Source organism: Ranitomeya imitator, chromosome 6, assembly GCF_032444005.1.
Source record: "Ranitomeya imitator isolate aRanImi1 chromosome 6, aRanImi1.pri, whole genome shotgun sequence".
Taxonomy (NCBI): Eukaryota; Metazoa; Chordata; class Amphibia; order Anura; family Dendrobatidae; genus Ranitomeya; species Ranitomeya imitator.
In genome coordinates, this window is record NC_091287.1 from 38,450,765 (window position 1) to 38,473,042 (window position 22,278).

Here is a 22,278-nt window from a genome sequence, read left to right on the forward strand (position 1 = left end):
ATGCAAGACCACATTAAATTATGTAAGGCCTAATTGAATTGGAGCGAAGACTAATCCAAAACAAGTGGAGGTGCAGTTTGGGAGCTGCTGCAGTAAGTCAGGTGAGGGGAGCGGCTCAAGGACAGGTGAGGAGCGGCTCAAGGACAAGTGAGGAGCGGCTCTAGGTCAGGGGAGTAGAATCCCTAGGATAGGTGAGCTGCGACCCTAGGACAGGTGAGGAGTAGCCCTAGCACAGGCGAGGAGCGGCCCCAGGACAGGTGGGGAACAGCCCAATTACAGGCAAGGAGCAGCCCCAGGACAGATGGGGAGCAGCCCTAGGACAGGCGAGGAGCAGCCCAAGGACAGGTGGGGAGCGGCCCAGGGACAGGTGAGAAATCCCAGGACAGGTGAGGAGCGGCTCTAAAACATCTGAAGACCGTCCATAGGACAGGTGAGGAATGGCTCTAGGACAGGTGAGGAGCAGCCCTAGAATAGGTGAGGAGTGGCCCTAGGACAGGTGAGGAGCGGCCCTAGAATAGGTGAGGAGTGGCCCTAGGACAGGTGGGGTGCGGTTCTAGGACAGCTGAGGAACATCCATAGGACAGGTGAGGAATGTCCCTAGGACAGATGGGGAGCGGTTCTAGGACAGCTGAATAACGTCCATAGGACAGGAGAGGAATGGCCCTAGGACAGGTGAGGAGTGGCCCTAGGACAGGTGAGGAGCAGCCCTAGGACAGGTGAGGAATGTCCCTAGGACAGGTGAGGAGCGGCCCTAGGACAGGTGGGGAGCGGTTCTAGGACAGCTGAATAACGTCCATAGGACAGGAGAGGAATGGCCCTAGGACAGGTGAGGAGTGGCCCTAGGACAGGTGAGGAGCGGTTCTAGGACAGTTGAGGAACGTCCATAGGACAGGAGAGGAGCAGCCCTAGGACAGGTGAGGATCGGTTCTAGGACAGCTGAGGAATGTCCATAGGACAGGAAAGGAGCTGCCCTAGGATAGCTGAAAAGCATCCATAGGACAAGTGGGAAGGGCCCTAGGACTGGTGAGGAGCAGCCCTAGGACTGGTGAGGAGCAGCCCTAGGACTGGTGAGGAGCAGCCCTAGGACTGGTGAGGAGCAGCCCTAGGACCTATAAGGAGTGGCCCGTGGATTGGTGTGCAGTGGCCCTAGGACAGGTGAGGAGGGCCCTAAGGCAAGGGTATATAATCTATGTATACATTTTTTACCCCTTCCCAGTCCATAGTTTATTATGATTTGGGGTCTGGTGGCAAATTTAATTCAAAACACATTTTCTTCTGATGGAATTGAATCTACGGTAAATCCATATTCAAGTGACTCTGCCTGAAATGAATTTTGGAGGATTCACTCTTTTTTATTTATCACCTATCCCCAGGATACACAATAAATGTATTATTGCTGGGGGTCCCACAGCTGGGATATGCTCCGATCATCACTAAGACGTGATATCTCCTTATCCCCGGTGTTACCCCCAATTGATCCTGAGAATAAAAGGAGCATAGCGTTTGCCGTTCAGAAAACTGCAGGCAGCTCCATTGACTTACATGGGACCATAATGCAGCTCTGCGCAGCAAGTGGCCGGAGAAGAACAGTATAGAGGATGCTGTGTGCCTATAGCAATAGCTGCAGGTAAGCTGGAGGGACAGTATATGGCAAGTCTATGACCTCTCTCCTTTATATCAGTGCTGTATACCCCAAGCTGATGATGCTGCAGAAAGCTGAAATCTACAACAACTGCAACTAAAACCAGCGCTGGAGCCCCCATATTGTCATGATAGGTGGGGAAGGGGGCTTAGCTCGCTCCCTCAATCAATCACAAACTGCTGGCGTATCCTAACGATGATAGATTACAATATTCCTATGAGGGGTTATGACAAACTGGGACATTTATGGCATACCCACCTCTCCAGATTTATTCCTAAAAGTTGGCAAAGTGAAATAAGTTTTCTTTTTTTAAATTTATTTTCTTTACCTACAACATTACAGCCACTAGAGGAGCACAGAAATCCAAAATATATTTTGGACTGTCATGAAAATGCAGTTGAGGGCGGTGAGTCAGACATTCCCGTGTGGCAGGATGTTCTGCCTACTTTACTTTTTAATATCTTAGCCTGTTAGGATATCATTTGGCAAAATGTGAGTAAAACTCTTTTATGGGGTATTGTATTACTATTAGCATCTGTTACATCTGCCTAGACATAAAGATTCAATGTAAAATCCACAGAACCCATTGGTGGTGAGTGGAGGGGGGCTTCTGACTACTGAGCTGCTTCATTTCACTATCTCCGGTGGTCCCGTAATGGATAAGTGGAGAAACGACCCAGTGCCCAGTGCCGCTTCATTCAGATGGGGGACAAAAGTGTCCAATCTATTGGTGAGGTCTCAGCGATCAGACACCCACAATCCTGTGGATAAGTGATAACTTCTTATGATCGGAATACCCCTTTAAAGGGAACCGGACATCTAATACGTGCTGCCCAAAGCAGACCCTGCTGTAACAGTGCAATCCGGAACGTTTGTGAATGGCAGCGGCGTTTCAGAAAAACCGCACAGGAGACTAGTCAGAGAGGCGGGATCCCAGCGGCTTCTCCCTGCCCATTCCTTTTGATTGACAGGTCTCTCCCCGCATGCATGTGTAGGGAGAGACCAGTCACTTCAGGGAAGCAGGCGGGGAGAAGCCATTAGGGACCCGCCTGCCTGACTAGTCTCCTGTGCGGCTTTTAATGTATGTTTTTCTCTGAAATGCCGCAACGTACGTCGCTGAAATCATACAGGCAGTCTGTGATACGTGCTGCCAATGGATCGGGCAGCATAGATTCTATAGATTCTATAACATACATCCTTTTATAACAAAAGTTCTTAACGTTTGCATGATAAATAAAAAAAAAGCAGATGAAACAAAGCCCCCTAAAAAAAGAATAGGCTGGATGTCCGTGCACACAGAGGGGGCGGTGTGCGCTGCATGCAGAGTTTGTGTTTTCTGCTGGACCTCGCTGTATAGTCAGTGAGGCTGATGGTTTAAGCTGTTTGCAGCATTTTCTTCTGCCTTGTTAGCTCCATTTACTGATGGATTTCGGTCGGCATTCCAAAGTTGTGAGCAATAGAGGCGCGATTTATGGAGCGCAGCGCATTATTATTTGAGCTCAGGACGGCCTCCCCTGCTGGATAATAGCAACCGGGGGGAAGGATTTGACCTTCTCTGCACAGATATGTCAGAATAGAGCAGCCGATGGCTGTATTATTACTTAAGTTACCACTCCTACAGGGTCCATCATTCAGACAAATGAAGTAAGAAGATTAATAAAGACCCCCCCACCCACCATACACATTAGATTAAAGTTGGCCAATATCAGGTGACGAGGCCGACAGTCTAATCGGGGGGAGAGAAGGATCTGACCTATTGGATTTTCAGTGGCGGATCCTTTTGTTTAAGCGGCCAACGGAGGAACCTGATAGCGGCACTCTCATGGAGAAGACGGGAGCATTTGGCCGTGCAATACTGTATATGGACGAGTCGGGATGGATAGTTGTCAGCGGGAGGATCATTAGTGTGTATGGGGGGCTTTATACAGATTTTTGTTCACCCTTACCTTTCCGAGCACGTCTCTCAATACACATTATGGGATCATGAAAGCAAAACCCTAAAGCCACATACAACTTAAACATCTCCCGACAGAGTATCGTCCAGTTATCTTGCAACATCTTGGAATATGTGAATCCAAGCGGACACGTAAGGAAGGACACATCTTTATTCTGCTGCTGAATTAAAGGGGTTATCTAGTTTGTGGAGTGCCCCGTCAGGGCAAGGGGGTTACTCGGTACCGGGTCCTGCGGTTCACAGGGGGATGTCACGGTGGCTGACCCAGTCCATGGCCCTGGGACGTCTGTGTAAAAGGGAAAGGTCTTTAAAGGGAATAAAGTTTGTGTTTGTGACGCCACCTGTGGTATTCGGTCAGGGTGACCAACGCTGCTTTAAGGGGTCCGCTGGGGTGATGTTATGGCAGCTAGATGGTATACCTTCCCACAGGTGAATTATATCCCCAGGCCTTCCCAGTGTGTATATAGTAGACTGGTGAGAGGTGTGGTGAAGAATGAGGACACAGGTTTGCAGTCTCTTTACCTTGTTTACTGTTGGTTTCAGCAGCCACAGTCCAGGGCACCAGATTACAGGGCAGGTAGAGTCCGGCCGGTTTGGAGGCAAGTCCAGAGTCCCCTTTGTCCAGGTGGAAATCAACAGCCTTCCCTTGTGTTGTAGTGGTGTAGTCCCGTACTGCATAAGCTTCAAATAAGGTCCTCACAGATGTGGTGTTTCTCTCTCTGTCACCCGTAGTCGGATAGGACAAAACCCATATGACTGGTGGCTTGAGGTGGTTTATAGGGACTCTAGCATGCCCCAGCCTCTAAGGGGTGCCACCGTGCCTCCTGGGTGTAGGTGCGGACAGGTAACGTGCAATTAGCTGTCCTGACGGTCTCTGAAGTAAGGCGTAGAGATCCTTACTACCTTGGTGTTCCGGCTACCGGTTATCTGCGCCTCAGAAGGAGGTAGCCTGCTCGGGGCTGGTCCCTCTCTGGTATCATCTCCTGTGCTTTGCTTTCCTGCACGTTCACTGCAACGTATTCTGCTTTCTGAAATGTTTCCTTCTGGGAGCTGCAGCTCTTAGGGCATGCACAGCTCCGTGGACCCTGTGTCCTCCTCAGACGGATGTCTGGAACTAACTAACTTTTCCTACAGACTACTAGTTATACAGTGCCTACAAGTAGTATTCAACCCCCTGCAGATTTAGCAGGTTTACACATTTGGAATTAACTTGGCATTGTGACATTTGGACTGTAGATCAGCCTGGAAGTGTGAAATGCACTGCAGCAAAAAAGAATGTTATTTCTTTGTTTATTTATTTTTTTTTAATTTTGAAAAGTCTTTTCAGAGGGTCATTTACTATTCAACCCCTCAACCAACCAGAATTCTGTTTGGTTCCCCTAAAGTATTAAGAAGTAGTTCAGGCACAAAGAACAATGAGCTTCACATGTTTGGATTAATTATCTCTTTTTCCAGCCTTTTCTGACTATTTAAGACCCTCCCCAAACTTGTGAACAGCACTCATACATGGTCAACATGGGAAAGACAAAGGAGCATTCCAAGGCCATCAGAGACAAGATCGTGGAGGGTCACAAGGCTGGCAAGGGGTACAAAACCCTTTCTAAGGAGTTGGTACCTGTCTCCACTGTTGGGAGCATCATCCGGAAGTGGAAGGCTTATGGAACTACTGTTAGCCTTCCACGGCCTGGACAGCCTTTGAAAGTTTCCTCCCGTGCCGAGGCCAGGCTTGTCCGAAGAGTCAAGGCTAACCCAAGGACAACAAGGAAGGAGCTCCGGGAAGATCTCATGGCAGTGGGGACATTGGTTTCAGTCAATACCATAAGTAACGTACTCCGTTCCAGATGAGCCCGTAAGGTACCTTTACTTTCAAAGCGTCATGTCAAGGCTCGTCTACAGTTTGCTCATGATCACTTGGAGGACTCTTAGACTGACTGATTCAAGGTTCTCTGGTCTGATGAGACCAAGATCGAGATCTTTGGTGCCAACCACACACGTGACGTTTGGAGACTGGATGGCACTGCATACGACCCCAAGAATACCATCCCTACAGTCAAGCATGGTGGTGGCAGCATCATGCTGTGGGGCTGTTTCTCAGCCAAGGGGCCTGGCCATCTGGTCTGCATCCGTAGGAAGATGGATAGCACGGCCTACCTGGAGATTTTGGCCAAGAACCTCCGCTACTCCATCAAGGATCTTAAGATGGGTCGTCATTTCATCTTCCAACAAGACAACGACCCAAAGCACACAGCCAAGAAAACCAAGGCCTGGTTCAAGAGGCAAAAAACCAAGGTGTTGCAGTGGCCTAGTCAGTCTCCTGACCTTAACCCAATTGAAAACTTGTGGAAGGAGCTCAAGATTAAAGTCCACATGAGACACCCAAAGAACCTAGATAACTTGGAGAAGATCTGCATGGAGGAGTGGGCCAAGATAACTACAGATACCTGTGCCGGCCTGATCAGGTCTTATAAAAGACGATTATTAGCTGTAATTGCAAACAAAGGTTATTCCACAAAATATTAAACCTAGGGGTTGAATAATAATTGACCCAAACTTTTATGTTTAAAATTTATAAAAATTTAACTGAGCAACAAAACTTTTTGGTTTGTAAGATTTATGCATCTGTTAATAAATCCTGCTCTTGTTTGAAGTTTGAAGGCTCTAACTTATTTGCATCTTATTAAACCTGCTAAATCTGCAGGGGGTTGAATACTACTTTTAGGCACTGTATATACAGTTAGGGCCAGAAATATTTGGACAGTGACACAATTTTCGCGAGTTGGGCTCTGCATGCCACCACATTGGATTTGAAATGAAACCTGTACAACAGAATTCAAGTGCAGATTGTAACGTTTAATTTGAAGGGTTGAACAAAAATATCTGATAGAAAATGTAGGAATTGTACACATTTCTTTACAAACACTCCACATTTTAGGAGGTCAAAAGTAATTGGACAAATAAACATAACCCAAACAAAATATTTTTATTTTCAATATTTTGTTGCAAATCCTTTGGAGGCAATCACTGCCTTAAGTCTGGAACCCATGGACATCACCAAACGCTGGGTTTCCTCCTTCTTAATGCTTTGCCAGGCCTTTACAGCCGCAGCCTTCAGGTCTTGCTTGTTTGTGGGTCTTTCCGTCTTAAGTCTGGATTTGAGCAAGTGAAATGCATGCTCAATTGGGTTTAGATCTGGAGATTGACTTGGCCATTGCAGAATGTTCCACTTTTTGGCACTCATGAACTCCTGGGTAGCTTTGGCTGTATGCTTGGGGTCATTGTCCATCTGTACTATGAAGCGCCGTCCAATCAACTTTGCAGCATTTGGCTGAATCTGGGCTGAAAGTATATCCCGGTACACTTCAGAATTCATCCGGCTACTCTTGTCTGCTCTTATGTCATCAATAAACACAAGTGACCCAGTGCCATTGAAAGCCATGCATGCCCATGCCATCATGTTGCCTCCACCATGTTTTACAGAGGATGTGGTGTGCCTTGGATCATGTGCCGTTCCCTTTCTTCTCCAAACTTTTTTCTTCCCATCATTCTGGTACAGATTGATCTTTGTCTCATCTGTCCATAGAATACTTTTCCAGAACTGAGCTGGCTTCTTGAGGTGTTTTTCTGTCTATTTTTGGTATTGATGAATGGTTTGCATCTAGATGTGAACCCTTTGTATTTACTGTCATGGAGTTTTCTCTTTACTGTTGACTTAGAGACAGATACACCTACTTCACTGAGAGTGTTCTGGACTTCAGTTGATGTTGTGAACGGGTTCTTCTTCACCAAATTAAGTATGCGGCGATCATCCACCACTGTTGTCATCCGTGGACACCCAGGCCTTTTTGAGTTCCCAAGCTCACCAGTCAATTCCTTTTTTCTCAGAATGTACCCAACTGTTGATTTTGCTACTCCAAGCATGTCTGCTATCTCTCTGATGGATTTTTTCTTTTTTTTCAGCCTCAGGATGTTCTGCTTCACCTCAATTGAGAGTTCCTTTGACCGCATGTTGTCTGCTCACAGCAACAGCTTCCAAATGCAAAACCACACACCTGGAATCCACCCCTGACCTTTTAACTACTTCATTGATTACAGGTTAACGAGGGAGACGCCTTCAGAGTTAATTGCAGCCCTAAGAGTCCATTGTCCAATTACTTTTGGTCCCTTGAAAAAGAGGACGCTATGCATTACAGAGCTATGATTCCTAAACCCTTTCTCCGATTTGGATGTGGAAACTATCATATTGCAGCTGGGAGTGTGCACTTTCAGCCCATATTATATATATAATTGTATTTCTGAACATGTTTTTGTAAACAGCTAAAATAACAAAACTTGTGTCACTGTCCAAATATTTCTGGCCCTAACTGTATATGGGGAGTCACCTAGTAAATAGGATCAAAAGCTCCCCCTGGTGGCCTGGAGTGTGAATATGTTGCATGCTTGTGGTACCTGGATGCAGTTATCCTTCCTTGCCTCCAAACGTAGCATCACTCTCCCTGAGAGGAAAGCAATGCCACTGTGACGACCAGGACCCTGGGGCACCACACTTGCATTTGTTGGAAGGATTTGTCGATTAATGAGCTGGTCACAAAGTGTCCGACCTCAGCGATCAGCTGTGATAACAGGGTAAGCCAAGGGTTTACAAATTCCCTGCATTGCCAACAGAGGGGCAAGGAAGTGTGGCTCATGGTTTATCTGTGCAATCTTCAGGCAGAAAATGGATATTCCGGCTTCTCCAACTTGATTTGTGTATAAATACAAAGTCCAAGATATTGATTAAAAAGTCAGATAAATGGTTAAAACATCGTGAATAGCAGAGCTAGGTTATCTATGGGTTCCGAGTGCATTGCACCCTTGGTCGTGACTAATGGTGCAATGCAATTGAAACCATTAGATGTGAAGCCGGAGTATTCATTTTCTGCACTGATATTATTACATTCAGGCAAAGATGTCTCCTGTTCTCCGAACTACAAGGACATCTGGTGAGGGTGAGATGGATTACTTTTCTCCTGTGTAATAAAGGACAAGACAGGTCCTCCGAAGCAAGAGACCACCTTTGTAGTCACTCTGGCCAACTTCAAGAGTGTTTTTTCACATAAGTGACATATTGTAATAACTCATCTAGTGCCGATTTTTGGGGGCTACACTTCGGTATTACCAGAGGAAAGATTGCTGATCAATCACATGAGAATATTGTCACGGGTGTGTCAGGTGTGACAGACAGTCGTCCTGGATCCGGCTGTAGAAGGTCATTGCGATTAGCTCTACAACCACCTTCTTGTTTTTTGCATCTCTCTTATGGAGTGATATCCTTCTCCCTCTAGAACCCAACAGTTACCTCCACGTTCTGCTGCTAATTAACACATCCTTGCTGAAGATTTAAATACCTTCAGCCTCTTCAGCAAGGTGCTGTGTTAGCTCAATTTCCCTCTGTCTGGTTGGAAGTATTAGCAGTCTGCTAGTGTCTTCTTGGAGAACTCTTGGAGGATTGCTGGCGTGTATCTCAGTGGTCTTCTCAAGCTAATTGTATCTCCTCGTTTGTCCACCCTCTCTGTCTTTAGTTGTAGTGGGGGCTAACTAGTGCCTACCTCACGGCCTATCGTTAGGGTCAGGCAGGGATTAGGTTCCTGCTCGGCGATAGATGCAAAACCTATTTAGGGATGTTTAGGACAGACAGGGTGTTGTTAAATATGCCTAGGGGTCTCCACTCCCCCCTCCCCTAGTGTTTGGGCTTCCCCTCCCTCTCCCGTTGTGGTGCACCCTGCATCTCCCTCACCCAGCATGACAAATATATTTTATTATTACAGGACTATCACATACAGCTGTTGTGAATTCTGTGGTCAGGCTCCCTCCTGTGGTCATGAGTGGTACTTCGGCTGGTTCTGTCCATGAGCTTCCATTGGTGGATGTGAGTGGGGCTGCGGCTTCTGAGTTTCCTTCCTCAGGTGACGAGGTTAAGTCGTTAGGTGCTGTTCTATTTAACTCCACCTAGTTCTTTGTTCCTGGCCTCCAGTCAATGTTCCAGTATTGGTCTTGCTCTCTCCTGGATCGTTCTTGTGGCCTGTCTGCCCTGCATAAGCTAAGTTCTGCTTGTGTTACTTTTGTTTGCTATTTTTTCTGTCCAGCTTGCTATATTGGTTTGTTTTGCTTGCTGGAAGCTCTGGGACGCAGAGGGAGCACCTCCATACCGTTAGTCGGTGCGGAGGGTCTTTTTGCGCCCTCTGCGTGGTTGTTTGTAGGTTTTTGTGCTGACCGCAAAGCTATCTTTCCTATCCTCGGTCTATTCAGTAAGTCGGGCCTCACTTTGCTAAAATCTATTTCATCTCTGTGTTTGTATTTTCATCTTTACTCACAGTCATTATATGTGGGGAGCTGCCTTTTCCTTTGGGGAATTTCTCTGAGGCAAGGTAGGCTTATTTTTCTATCTTCAGGGCTAGCTAGTTTCTCAGGCTGTGCCCGAGGCGCCTAGGTCTGGTCAGGAGCGCTCCACGGCTACCTCTAGTGTGGTGTGATAGGATTAGGGATTGCGGTCAGCAGAGGTCCCACGTCTCAGAGCTCGTCCTATGTTATTAGTAACTATCAGGTCATTTTCAGTGCTCTTAACCACCAGGTTCTAAATCACCAGATCATAACAGTACTGGAGGCCCAAAGTACTAATGCTTCTCAATAGAGGGAAAAGAGAAGTTCTGAGACCATTTTTTTTTTCTCTGCACTGTGTTTTGTCTTTCTTTTCCCCTAGACATTTGGGTGGTTCAGGACACAGGTGTAGTGATGGACATTAAAGGCCTGTCTTCTTGTGTGGATCATCTCACTGCAAGAGTACAAAATATTCAAGACTTTGTGGTTCAGAATTCTATGTTAGAACCTGGAATTCCTATTCCTGATTTGTTTTCTGGAGATAGAGCTAAGTTTCTGAGTTTTAAAAATAATTGTAAACTATTTCTGGCTTTGAAACCCTGCACCTCTGGTGACCCAGTTCAACAAGTTAAGATCATTATTTCTTTATTACGTGGCGACCCTCAAGACTGGGCATTTTCCCTTGCGCCAGGAGATCCTGCATTATGTGATATTGATGCGTTTTTTCTGGCGCTCGGATTGCTGTATGATGAACCTAATTCAGAGAAAAATTTGCTGGCTCTGTGTCAGGGTCAGGATGAGGTAGAGATATATTGTCAGAAGTTTAGGAAGTGGTCTGTACTCACTCAATGGAATGAATGTGCGCTGGCAGCAATTTTCAGAAAGGGTCTCTCTGAAGCCCTTAAGGATGTCATGGTGGGATTTCCTATGCCTGCTGGTCTGAATGAGTCTATGTCTCTGGCCATTCAGATCGGTCGACGCTTACGTGAGCGTAAAACTGTGCACCATTTGGCGGTATTATCTGAGCATAAACCTGAGCCTATGCAATGTGATAGGACTTTGACCAGAGCTGAACGGCAAAAACACAGACGTCGGAATGGGCTGTGTTTTTACTGTGGTGATTCCACTCATGCTATCTCCGATTGTCCTAAGCGCACTAAGCGGTTCGCTAGGTCTGCCACCATTGGTACGGTACAGTCGAAATTTCTTTTGTCCGTTACTTTGATCTGCTCTTTGTCATCCTATTCTGTCATGGCGTTTGTGGATTCAGGCGCTGCCCTGAATTTGATGGACTTGGAGTATGCTAGGCACTGTGGGTTTTTCTTGGAGCCTTTGCAGTATCCTATTCCATTGAGAGGAATTGATGCTACGCCTTTGGCCAAGAATAAGCCTCAGTACTGGACCCAACTGACCATGTGCATGGCTCCTGCGCATCAGAAGGATATTCGCTTTTTGGTGTTGCATAATCTGCATGATGTGGTCGTGTTGGGGTTGCCATGGCTGCAAGTCCATAACCCAGTATTGGATTGGAAATCTATGTCTGTGTCCAGCTGGGGTTGTCAGGGAGTACATGGTGATGTTCCATTTCTGTCTATTTCATCATCCACCCCTTCTGAGGTTCCAGAGTTCTTGTCAGATTACCGGCATGTATTTGATGAGCCCAAGTCCAGTGCCCTACCTCCGCATAGGGATTGCGATTGTGCTATCGATTTGATTCCTGGTAGTAAATTTCCTAAAGGTCGACTGTTTAATTTGTCTGTGCCTGAGCACGCCGCTATGCGGAGTTACGTAAAGGAATCCTTGGAGAAGGGTCATATTCGCCCGTCGTCGTCGCCATTTGGAGCAGGGTTCTTTTTTGTGGCCAAGAAGGATGGTTCGTTGAGACCTTGTATTGATTACCGCCTTCTAAATAAAATCACAGTCAAATTTCAGTACCCCTTGCCACTGCTGTCTGATTTGTTTGCTCGGATTAAGGGGGCTAGTTGGTTCACCAAGATAGATCTTCGTGGTGCGTATAATCTTGTGCGTTTTAAACAGGGCGATGAATGGAAAACAGTATTTAATACGCCCGAGGGCCATTTTGAGTACCTGGTTATGCCATTCGGGCTTTCCAATGCTCCATCAGTATTTCAGTCCTTTATGCATGACATCTTCCGAGAGTACCTGGATAAATTCCTGATTGTATACTTGGATGATATTTTGGTCTTCTCGGATGATTGGGAATCTCACGTGAAGCAGGTTAGAATGGTGTTCCAGGTCCTGCGTGCGAATTCTTTGTTTGTGAAGGGGTCAAAGTGTCTCTTTGGTGTTCAGAAGGTTTCATTTTTGGGTTTCATTTTTTCCCCTTCTACTATCGAGATGGACCCTGTTAAAGTTCAGGCCATTTATGATTGGACTCAGCCGACATCTCTGAAGAGTCTGCAAAAGTTCCTGGGCTTTGCTAATTTTTGTCGTCGCTTCATCAATAATTTTTCTAGTATTGCTAAACCGTTGACTGATTTAACCAAGAAGGGTGCTGATGTGGTCAATTGGTCTTCTGCTGCTGTGGAAGCTTTTCAGGAGTTGAAGCGTCGTTTTTCTTCTGCCCCTGTGTTGTGCCAGCCAGATGTTTCGCTCCCGTTCCAGGTCGAGGTTGATGCTTCTGAGATTGGAGCAGGGGCTGTTTTGTCGCAGGGAAGTTCTGATGGCTCGGTGATGAAACCATGTGCCTTCTTTTCCAGGAAGTTTTCGCCTGCTGAGCGTAATTATGATGTTGGCAATCGAGAGTTGCTGGCCATGAAGTGGGCATTCGAGGAGTGGCGTCATTGGCTTGAAGGAGCTAAGCATCGCGTGGTGGTCTTGACTGATCACAAGAACTTGACTTATCTCGAGTCTGCCAAACGGTTGAATCCTAGACAGGCTCGTTGGTCGCTGTTTTTCTCCCGTTTTGACTTTGTGGTTTCGTACCTTCCAGGCTCTAAAAATGTGAAGGCGGATGCCCTGTCTAGGAGCTTTGTGCCCGACTCTCCGGGTTTGCCTGAGCGGGTATTCTCAAAGAGGGGGTAATTTTGTCTGCCATCTCCCCTGATTTGCGGCGGGTGCTGCAAAAATTTCAGGCTAATAGACCTGACCGTTGCCCAGCGGAGAAACTGTTTGTCCCTGATAAATGGACGAGTAGAGTTATCTCTGAGGTTCATTGTTCGGTGTTGGCTGGTCATCCTGGAATCTTTGGTACCAGAGATTTGGTGGCTAGATCCTTTTGGTGGCCTTCTCTGTCGCGGCATGTGCGTTCGTTTGTGCAGTCCTGTGGGATTTGTGCTCGGGCTAAGCCCTGCTGTTCTCGTGCCAGTGGGTTGCTTTTGCCCTTGCCGGTCCCGAAGAGGCCCTGGACACATATCTCTATGGATTTTATTTCGGATCTCCCCATCTCTCAAAAGATGTCGGTCATCTGGGTGGTTTGTGATCGCTTCTCTAAGATGGTCCATTTGGTACCCTTGTCTAAATTGCCTTCCTCCTCTGATTTGGTGCCATTGTTTTTCCAGCATGTGGTTCGTTTACATGGCATTCCGGAGAACATCGTTTCTGACAGAGGTTCCCAGTTTGTTTCGAGGTTTTGGCGAGCCTTTTGTGCTAGGATGGGCATTGATTTGTCTTTTTCCTCGGCTTTCCATCCTCAGACAAATGGCCAAACTGAACGAACCAATCAGACCTTGGAAACATATCTGAGATGTTTTGTTTCTGCTGATCAGGATGATTGGGTGTCCTTTCTGCCTTTGGCTGAGTTCGCCCTTAATAATCGGGCCAGCTCGGCTACTTTGGTTTCGCCGTTTTTCTGCAATTCTGGTTTCCATCCTCGTTTCTCTTCAGGGCAGGTTGAGTCTTCGGACTGTCCTGGTGTGGATACTGTGGTGGATAGGTTGCAGCAGATTTGGACTCATGTAGTGGACAATTTGACATTGTCCCAGGAGAAGGCTCAACGTTTCGCTAACAGCAGGCGCTGTGTGGGTCCCCGACTTCGTGTTGGGGATTTGGTTTGGTTGTCGTCTCGTTATATTCCTATGAAAGTTTCCTCTCCTAAGTTTAAGCCTCGTTTCATTGGTCCGTATAGGATTTCTGAGGTTCTTAATCCTGTGTCTTTTCGTTTGACCCTCCCAGCTTCTTTTTCCATCCATAATGTATTCCATAGGTCATTGTTGCGGAGATACGTGGCACCTGTGGTTCCATCCGTTGATCCTCCTGCCCCGGTTTTGGTTGAGGGGGAGTTGGAGTATATAGTGGAGAAGATTTTGGATTCTCGTATTTCGAGACGGAAACTCCAGTACCTGGTTAAGTGGAAGAGTTATGGTCAGGAAGATAATTCCTGGGTCTTTGCCTCTGATGTTCATGCTGCCGATCTGGTTCGTGCCTTTCATTTGGCTCATCCTGGTCGGCGTGGGGGCTCTGGTGAGGGTTCGGTGACCCCTCCTCAAGGGGGGGTACTGTTGTGAATTCTGTGGTCAGGCTCCCTCCTGTGGTCACGAGTGGTACATCGGCTGGTTCTGTCCATGAGCTTCCTTTGGTGGATGTGAGTGGGGCTGCGGCTTCTGAGTTTCCTTCCTCAGGTGACGAGGTTAAGTCGTTAGGTGCTGTTCTATTTAACTCCACCTAGTTCTTTGTTCCTGGCCTCCAGTCAATGTTCCAGTATTGGTCTTGCTCTCTCCTGGATCGTTCTTATGGCCTGTCTGCCCTGCATAAGCTAAGTTCTGCTTGTGTTACTTTTGTTTGCTATTTTTTCTGTCCAGTTTGCTATATTGGTTTGTTTTGCTTGCTGGAAGCTCTGGGATGCAGAGGGAGCACCTCCGTACCGTTAGTCGGTGCGGAGGGTCTTTTTGCGCCCTCTGCGTGGTTGTTTGTAGGTTTTTGTGCTGACCGCAAAGCTATCTTTCCTATCCTCGGTCTATTCAGTAAGTCGGACCTCACTTTGCTAAAATCTATTTCATCTCTGTGTTTGTATTTTCATCTTTACTCACAGTCATTATATGTGGGGGGCTGCCTTTTCCTTTGGGGAATTTCTCTGAGGCAAGGTAGGCTTATTTTTCTATCTTCAGGGCTAGCTAGTTTCTCAGGCTGTGCCCGAGGCGCCTAGGTCTGGTCAGGAGCGCTCCACGGCTACCTCTAGTGTGGTGTGATAGGATTAGGGATTGCGGTCAGCAGAGTTCCCACGTCTCAGAGCTCGTCCTATGTTATTAGTAACTATCAGGTCATTTTCAGTGCTCTTAACCACCAGGTCCATTGTGGTTCTAAATCACCAGTTCATAACATACAGCATCATTAGTGAGACCTTACCTCCAGGACATCATAGTTACACGTTGTATGGTATTCTATATCGAAATCCACAATGCTGAGCTGAATGCTGCTTCCAGGGGACGTAGTTATATGCCAGATACATTCACGGTTATTTGGATACTTCCTAGGATAGTCTGGACTAGTAAAGGTTCCATTGGGACCGGACAGATCTGCGCCACATCCTGTGAGAATAATTCAGAGACACAGACAGGTAATCAAAGATGTAATTTATCACAATGAAGACATATTCCTCTTTCAAAGGATAAGCCAGACTAAAAAAAAGAAAAAAGGTGGAAAATGGGTGCTGCTTCTCCAAAAAAGAGAAAAAATGGTAAAGGCTGAAAATACATCCAAAGAAAAAGTATATCTATGAACACAAAAGGCTATGAGTTTCGCCACTAATGCCCTCCTCAGGCTATACATGTGTTATGGTCTAGAAAGGCATTGGTTCAGTGTCAAAACACATGGCCCTTATGTAGTCACAAATACACTTATTCTTTGGATGTAATTACATTTGTTTTTTTATATCCTTTTTTTTTTGCAGAATTTTGAATGATTTTACCCATTTTTTTTTTACAAACACTTTTATTGTTCTGGCTTTTGTTTATTATTTCTTATGTTCTTTGTCAATTTTGACACGTCAGACAGGTGGCCAAGAGGCCCAGTGCACCGCTTTGCCCACTGGTTTCACATGTCGCCATTTTCCTCACTGGTGATTGTCAGCACTGGCCTGCCTGTAGTGAGCACGGTCTGTAGAGAAAGCTCAGGCAATCAAGTGCTGTCAATCACCAGAGAGGGAGGGGGAGACGTGCGAAACGAGTGGGCGAAATGGAGCACTGAGCCTCTTAGCCTCATCAAGGGAGCACCCTAATTAGCATATTTAATTATAACATTTTCCGCAGAATGAAGGAAGCTACTAGATCATGCTATTTTTATTGGGGATACTTCCGCTGCATGACTATCTGCTTATTTTATACTGCAGGTTTGGCCTGACACGTTCCCTTTAAAGCGATTGTCCACGTCTTTCGTGATCTGGATACGCACAGACTGGTTACGGGTGTCCTGATCCAAAATTGAAAATATCCTAAGCAAATATACGAGACTGCTGAGTTCAAGTCAGAAGACCTACAGCCGATGCATGCGGATGGCGAAACACGGAAGTGTGAAACCCACCTAAGGATAAAAGACACTGGCGTGGCTACAGGAAAACTCTGGCGGTCATTTTCCTGAAGCTGCTTCGCCGGCGCTTTTGCTGTTGTTGTTCAGGCGGAGAGCGAAGAGCTTCCGAAGAATGAGTTTAGCAATTTACGGCGCTTTTTCAGGCGAATTCCTGGCAGAACACACCTCTAAAAGATGTTGTGTGCACAGAACCTAAGTACAGACCCCTTTGTCACTGATGTGTTCTCTATTTGGATTTGGGAAGAATTTTATGGAAAAACTGTGGAAGAATAAAATCATAATAGGAGAAAATCGAGAATAAAATGATATCAGCAGTTTCATAAATATTATTCAGATGTCAGGGAGTCACAAGACCGTCACATGCTTATCTCGTGGTTTATCAAGTGTCAGTGTAACACCAGAACGTTGTGTGCCACGTGCTGCAGCTATACGGATACAGTCCACGTTACATCACTGTCTAGGTCTACACACCGGATACATAATAATACGTCTAATGTGCATAAATCAGTTAACGTTTATAGTTGTAGATGACGTTTGCATGTTCTTTGTACTTGTCTTTTAGGTTTTAGTTATAATTGTCTGTAAAAGCTAAAGTTAACATAAAGCTAATGTAAAATCTGTAACCAGGCTCGCAACCTTCCATGTAAACTCCTGGTATCTTCTAGTTTGGATTAAGGGACTTTGAGTTCTTTTAGGCATCAGGTCCTGGGAGTGAGTGCCGCTTTTGCATCCCTTATAGTTGGGATTTGGGTACTGTTCTGTTGTTTTTGTTTATTGTACTGTATGGTTCACTACAGTGGGGCAAAAAAGTATTTAGTCAGTCAGCAATAGTGCAAGTTCCACCACTTAAAAAGATGAGAGGCGTCTGTAATTTACATCATAGGTAGACCTCAACTATGGGAGACAAACTGAGAAAAAAAAATCCAGAAAATCACATTGTCTGTTTTTTTAACATTTTATTTGCATATTATGGTGGAAAATAAGTATTTGGTCAGAAACAAACAATCAAGATTTCTGGCTCTCACAGACCTGTAACTTCTTGTTTAAGAGTCTCCTCTTTCCTCCACTCATTACCTGTAGTAATGGCACCTGTTTAAACTTGTTATCAGTATAAAAAGACACCTGTGCACACCAGGGGCGTAGCTAGAGCTTTTGCCGCCCGGGGCTGCTCCCGAGTTTGGCGCCCCCCCTCCCCCCCCCCCTCAATACACACAAAGGTTACCAAAAATAGGGCAACACACATGATAGGGTCTGCAAAAAAAAAAAACAAGTTCTGCTTACCTGACCGCGCTCCTGCTCTCTCCACGCAGCTGAAGCGTGCACTCGCCGGCGACTGACAATGACGTCAGAAGCCGTCGACGTGTGCGCTGCGGCCAACTTCAGCTGCCAGCCTCCAAATGGCTGGTGGCTGTTGTTAACTATTGACGTACGGGCGCGGGCCCGCACGTCAATAGCGTTAAACAGCTGCAGCGCCGGCCGCGGTTTTAGAGGGCCCCGGGCGAAAGAGTCTCAGTGGGCCCCCCCTTTAACACATAGCATGATTCATGATGCAGATACAGCAGAGAAATATAGCATAGCCACATAGCATATAACACAGCCCACGTAGCATATAGCACAGCCACGTAGTGTATAACACAGCCCACGCAGTATATAGCACAGCCCACATAGCGTATAGCACAGCCACGTAGTATATAACACAGCCACGTAGTATATAACACAGCCATGTAGTATATTGCACAGCCCACGTAGCATATTGCCCAGCCACGTAGTATATAACACAGCCATGTAGTATATTGCACAGCCCACGTAGCATATTGCCCAGCCACGTAGTATATTGCCCAGCCACGTAGTATATTGCCCAGCCACGTAGTATATTGCCCAGCCACGTAGTATATTGCCCAGTGATGGAGTATACAGCACAGAGCCACGTAGTATACAGACTTAAAATAAAAAATAAACATATACTCACCCTCCGATGAATTCTGGCCCTGTATCGCACGAGGCAGCTTCCAGTCCCAGGGTTGGTATGAGCGCAGGACCTGTGATGACGTTGCGGTCACATGACCGTGACGTCATGGCAGGTCCTTCTCACATACCATCCTTGGCACCGGAAGCTGCCGCTTGCATGGAGCGGGGACTGGAGCGTTGCGAGGAGCGGGAAAGGCGATGGAGGGTGAGTATAGCAGGTTTTTTCATTTTTTTATTATTTTTAACATGACATATTTTTACTATTGATGCTGCATAGGCAGCATCAATAGTAAATAGTTGGGGACACACAGGGTTAATAGCAGCGGTAACGGAGTGCGTTACACCGCGGCCCGTTACCGCTGCTATTAACCCTGTGTGAGTGGTGACTGGAGGGGATTATGGAGCGGGCGCTGATTGTGGGGAGTATAGAGCAGGCGCCGGGCACTGACTGCAGCGGAGGGACTAATTGGACTGTGCCGTCGCTGATTGGTCGCGGCAGCCATGACAGGCAGCTGCCGAGACCAATCAGCGACGACAGACAGAGGCCGCGACCAATGAATATCCGTGAAAGAAAGAAAGACAGAAGGACAGACAGAAAGACGGAAGTGTGACCCTTAGACAATGATGTAATATATATATATATATATATATATATATATACATATACATATATACTTCTCACCTGTGTCTTGCCTCTCTGTTGTTTTCTGTCTCTGTTCTCACATCTTTTCTGTCTCCCGCTCTGATTTTCATATTTCCTTCTGCCTCTTCTTCCTGCTTGTCCGTGGCTCCGCCCCCGACATTTAGCCCCGCCCCTCCATGGCTCTTCACATTGTGAGAGCTGTGATGCTGCTGGAGGGGCAGGATCGGATCTTCTGCTGCTGACTGCAGGTGCGGGGGTGAGTCACAGCGTGTGTGACTGTGTGCCCCTGCTACACTGCAGCCAGCAACTCTGCACGGCCGCGCGCACTGCCAGCGCTCTGCTCCAGTCCTCATAATGCTGGGAGGAAGGAGCAGAGAATGAGTGCGCGCAGCCGTGCTGATAGCCGCCCCCACATTGTGCCGCCCGGGGCGGCCCGCACCCCCCGCACCCCCCTTCCTACGCCACTGGTGCACACCCTCAAACAGTCTGACTCCAAACTCCACTATGGTGAAGACCAAAGAGCTGTCAGAGGACACCAGAAACAAAATTGTAGCCCTGCACCAGGCTGGGAAGACTGAATCTGCAATAGCCAACCAGCTTGGAGTGAAGAAATCAACAGTGGGAGCAATAATTAGAAAATGGAAGACATACAAGACCACTGATCATCTCCCTCGATCTGGGGCTCCATGCAAAATCCCATCCCGTGGGGTCAGAATGATCACAAGAATGGTGAGCAAAAATCCCAGAACCACGCGGGGGGACCTAGTGAATGAACTGCAGAGAGCTGGGACCAATGTAACAAGGCCTACCATAAGTAACACACTACGCTACCATGGACTCAGATCCTGCAGTGCCAGACGTGTCCCACTGCTTAAGCCAGTACATGTCCGGGCCCGTCTGAAGTTTGCTAGAGAGCATTTGGATGATCCAGAGGAGTTTTGGGAGAATGTCCTATGGTCTGATGAAACCAAACTGGAACTGTTTGGTAGAAACACAACTTGTCGTGTTTGGAGGAAAAAGAATACTGAGTTGCATCCATCAAACACCATACCTACTGTAAAGCATGGTGGTGGAAACATCATGCTTTGGGGCTGTTTCTCTGCAAAGGGGCCAGGACGACTGATCCGGGTACATGAAAGAATGAATGGGGCCATGTATCGTGAGATTTTGAGTGCAAACCTCCTTCCATCAGCAAGGGCATTGAAGATGAAACGAGGCTGGGTCTTTCAACATGACAATGATCCAAAGCACACCGCCAGGGCAACGAAGGAGTGGCTTCGTAAGAAGCATTTCAAGGTCCTGGAGTGGCCTAGCCAGTCTCCAGATCTCAACCCTATAGAAAACCTTTGGAGGGAGTTGAAAGTCCGTGTTGCCAAGCGAAAAGCCAAAAACATCACTGCTCTAGAGGAGATCTGCATGGAGGAATGGGCCAACATACCAACAACAGTGTGTGGCAACCTTGTGAAGACTTACAGAAAACGTTTGACCTCTGTCATTGCCAACAAAGGATATATTACAAAGTATTGAGATGAAATTTTGTTTCTGACCAAATACTTATTTTCCACCATAATATGCAAATAAAATGTTAAAAAAACAGACAATGTGATTTTCAGGATTTTTTTTTCTGTTTGTCTCCCATAGTTGAGGTCTACCTATGATGTAAATTACAGACGCCTCTCATCTTTTTAAGTGGTGGAACTTGCACTATTGCTGACTGACTAAATACTTTTTTGCCCCACTGTATGTGTTGCACTTTTTATGCTATATTGTACGTCAGGAAAAATATTAATTTACCACGTAGCATAAGGTCCTGGGCTGGGACTACTTTTAGGATGCAACTTCATTGGGCATGGTGGGGGTCAAGCATTAACGGCCACCCATCGTGTTCATCCAAGATTAGCGGCCAGCTTATGAGTGGTAGTAGGTGTGCACCTATATGGCAGCAGGAGTGGGCATCTCAGAGGATTTGCGGGGGACCAGAATAAGTCAGATAGCCAGGCAGGGCATATGTAGCAGTCACGGCTATGAATATTTCTAGGTGGAAGAGGGAAGTTTTTCATTTGCAGTCCTCAGTGGGTCTGAGATGGTGGCCAGCCCTGGAAAGGGACCTAGCAGTCACTGGACAGACGAGACAAACTCTGTTGCATCGACACAAAACTATCCCTTGCACCAGACAGGGAGGCACTACCCTATCCGACCACTTAGGACTAGTGATGAGCGGACTCGTTGAAGTTCGCATTCTGGTGCAAACTTTATTCGAAAGTTCGCTTCAGATATTAGAACTTGAACCAGAAAGCAAACTCCATAAAAAACAATGGGGACCCGAACTATTGAGCTGGAAAAAAATCCCTCCCTCTATCTCTCTCTTGGACTGCCCCCGAAACACCAAACATTGGAAAGTACTGCCGGGAGAAGTCAATGTCCGGTGTGTAGCTCCGGATACACTAACTGTCCGGAACAAACCCAAAACCTATCTCTACTTAGGACTTCTCCATTAACTGCTACATGCGGTACTTGTTCTGGAATGGAGTGGAGGTTGTGTATGCACATCTTCGCTCCCTGCAAGTTGGATCACTGCAGAATCCTCGATTTCAGAGCCCCATTTCCAGAATCATTGTGTGTCCCAGCAGTTGGATCCCCAGCAATTAGTAAGTTATCCACTATCCCAGGAAGAGGAGATAACTATTATCTAGGGAATAGCCCATTACAAGCTAATTCCCATCTTTACAGATGGATATTGTTGAACAGTGTTTGTACAAGCAAGCACTTTTGCAATTTACTGTTCGTTAAAAATTTTCTCTATTCTTTAGATAATAACATATTTCTTTTGTTTAATGTCCTTCTGTAGGTGACTGACCACTACTGTTGTCTTGCAGCGGTGGCCATATATGCGGAGTGCTTACAAGCTCTTTTCTATTGAGCTTGTAAGCACTGTTTTGAAGCAGGGCAATATAGTAGTGATGGTCGGTCTCCAAGGCAACAAACTGTAAACAAAAGAAAAGAGTTAATATCTCTAAAATGGCTGAAAATTTTTAATAAACAGTAAATTGCAAAAGTGCTTGCTTTTACGGGCACTATCCTACAATACCATCTCTAAAGACGGGAAAAACTATGTAAGGAGTTTATTCCTTAGTACTTGTAATTCACCTTTACTTCTGCATATCACTGGTCTCTTACCAAAGGCTCTCCAGCATTTGCAAAACTTTCAAAATGCTGAAGCTGCTGAGGTTAGAG

At 46.4% G+C, this 22,278-nt stretch overlaps 1 protein-coding gene across 1 annotated transcript in view; it reads right to left on the minus strand.

Moving 5' to 3' along the window:
- CUBN (cubilin) overlaps positions 1-22,278 on the minus strand; it is a 256,038-nt gene that overhangs the window by 68,262 nt on the left and 165,498 nt on the right. The window contains exon 29 of the mRNA XM_069729494.1: positions 15,255-15,436. Coding sequence (XP_069585595.1) covers positions 15,255-15,436 — 182 coding nt within the window. The remainder of the gene's footprint in view (positions 1-15,254; positions 15,437-22,278) is intronic.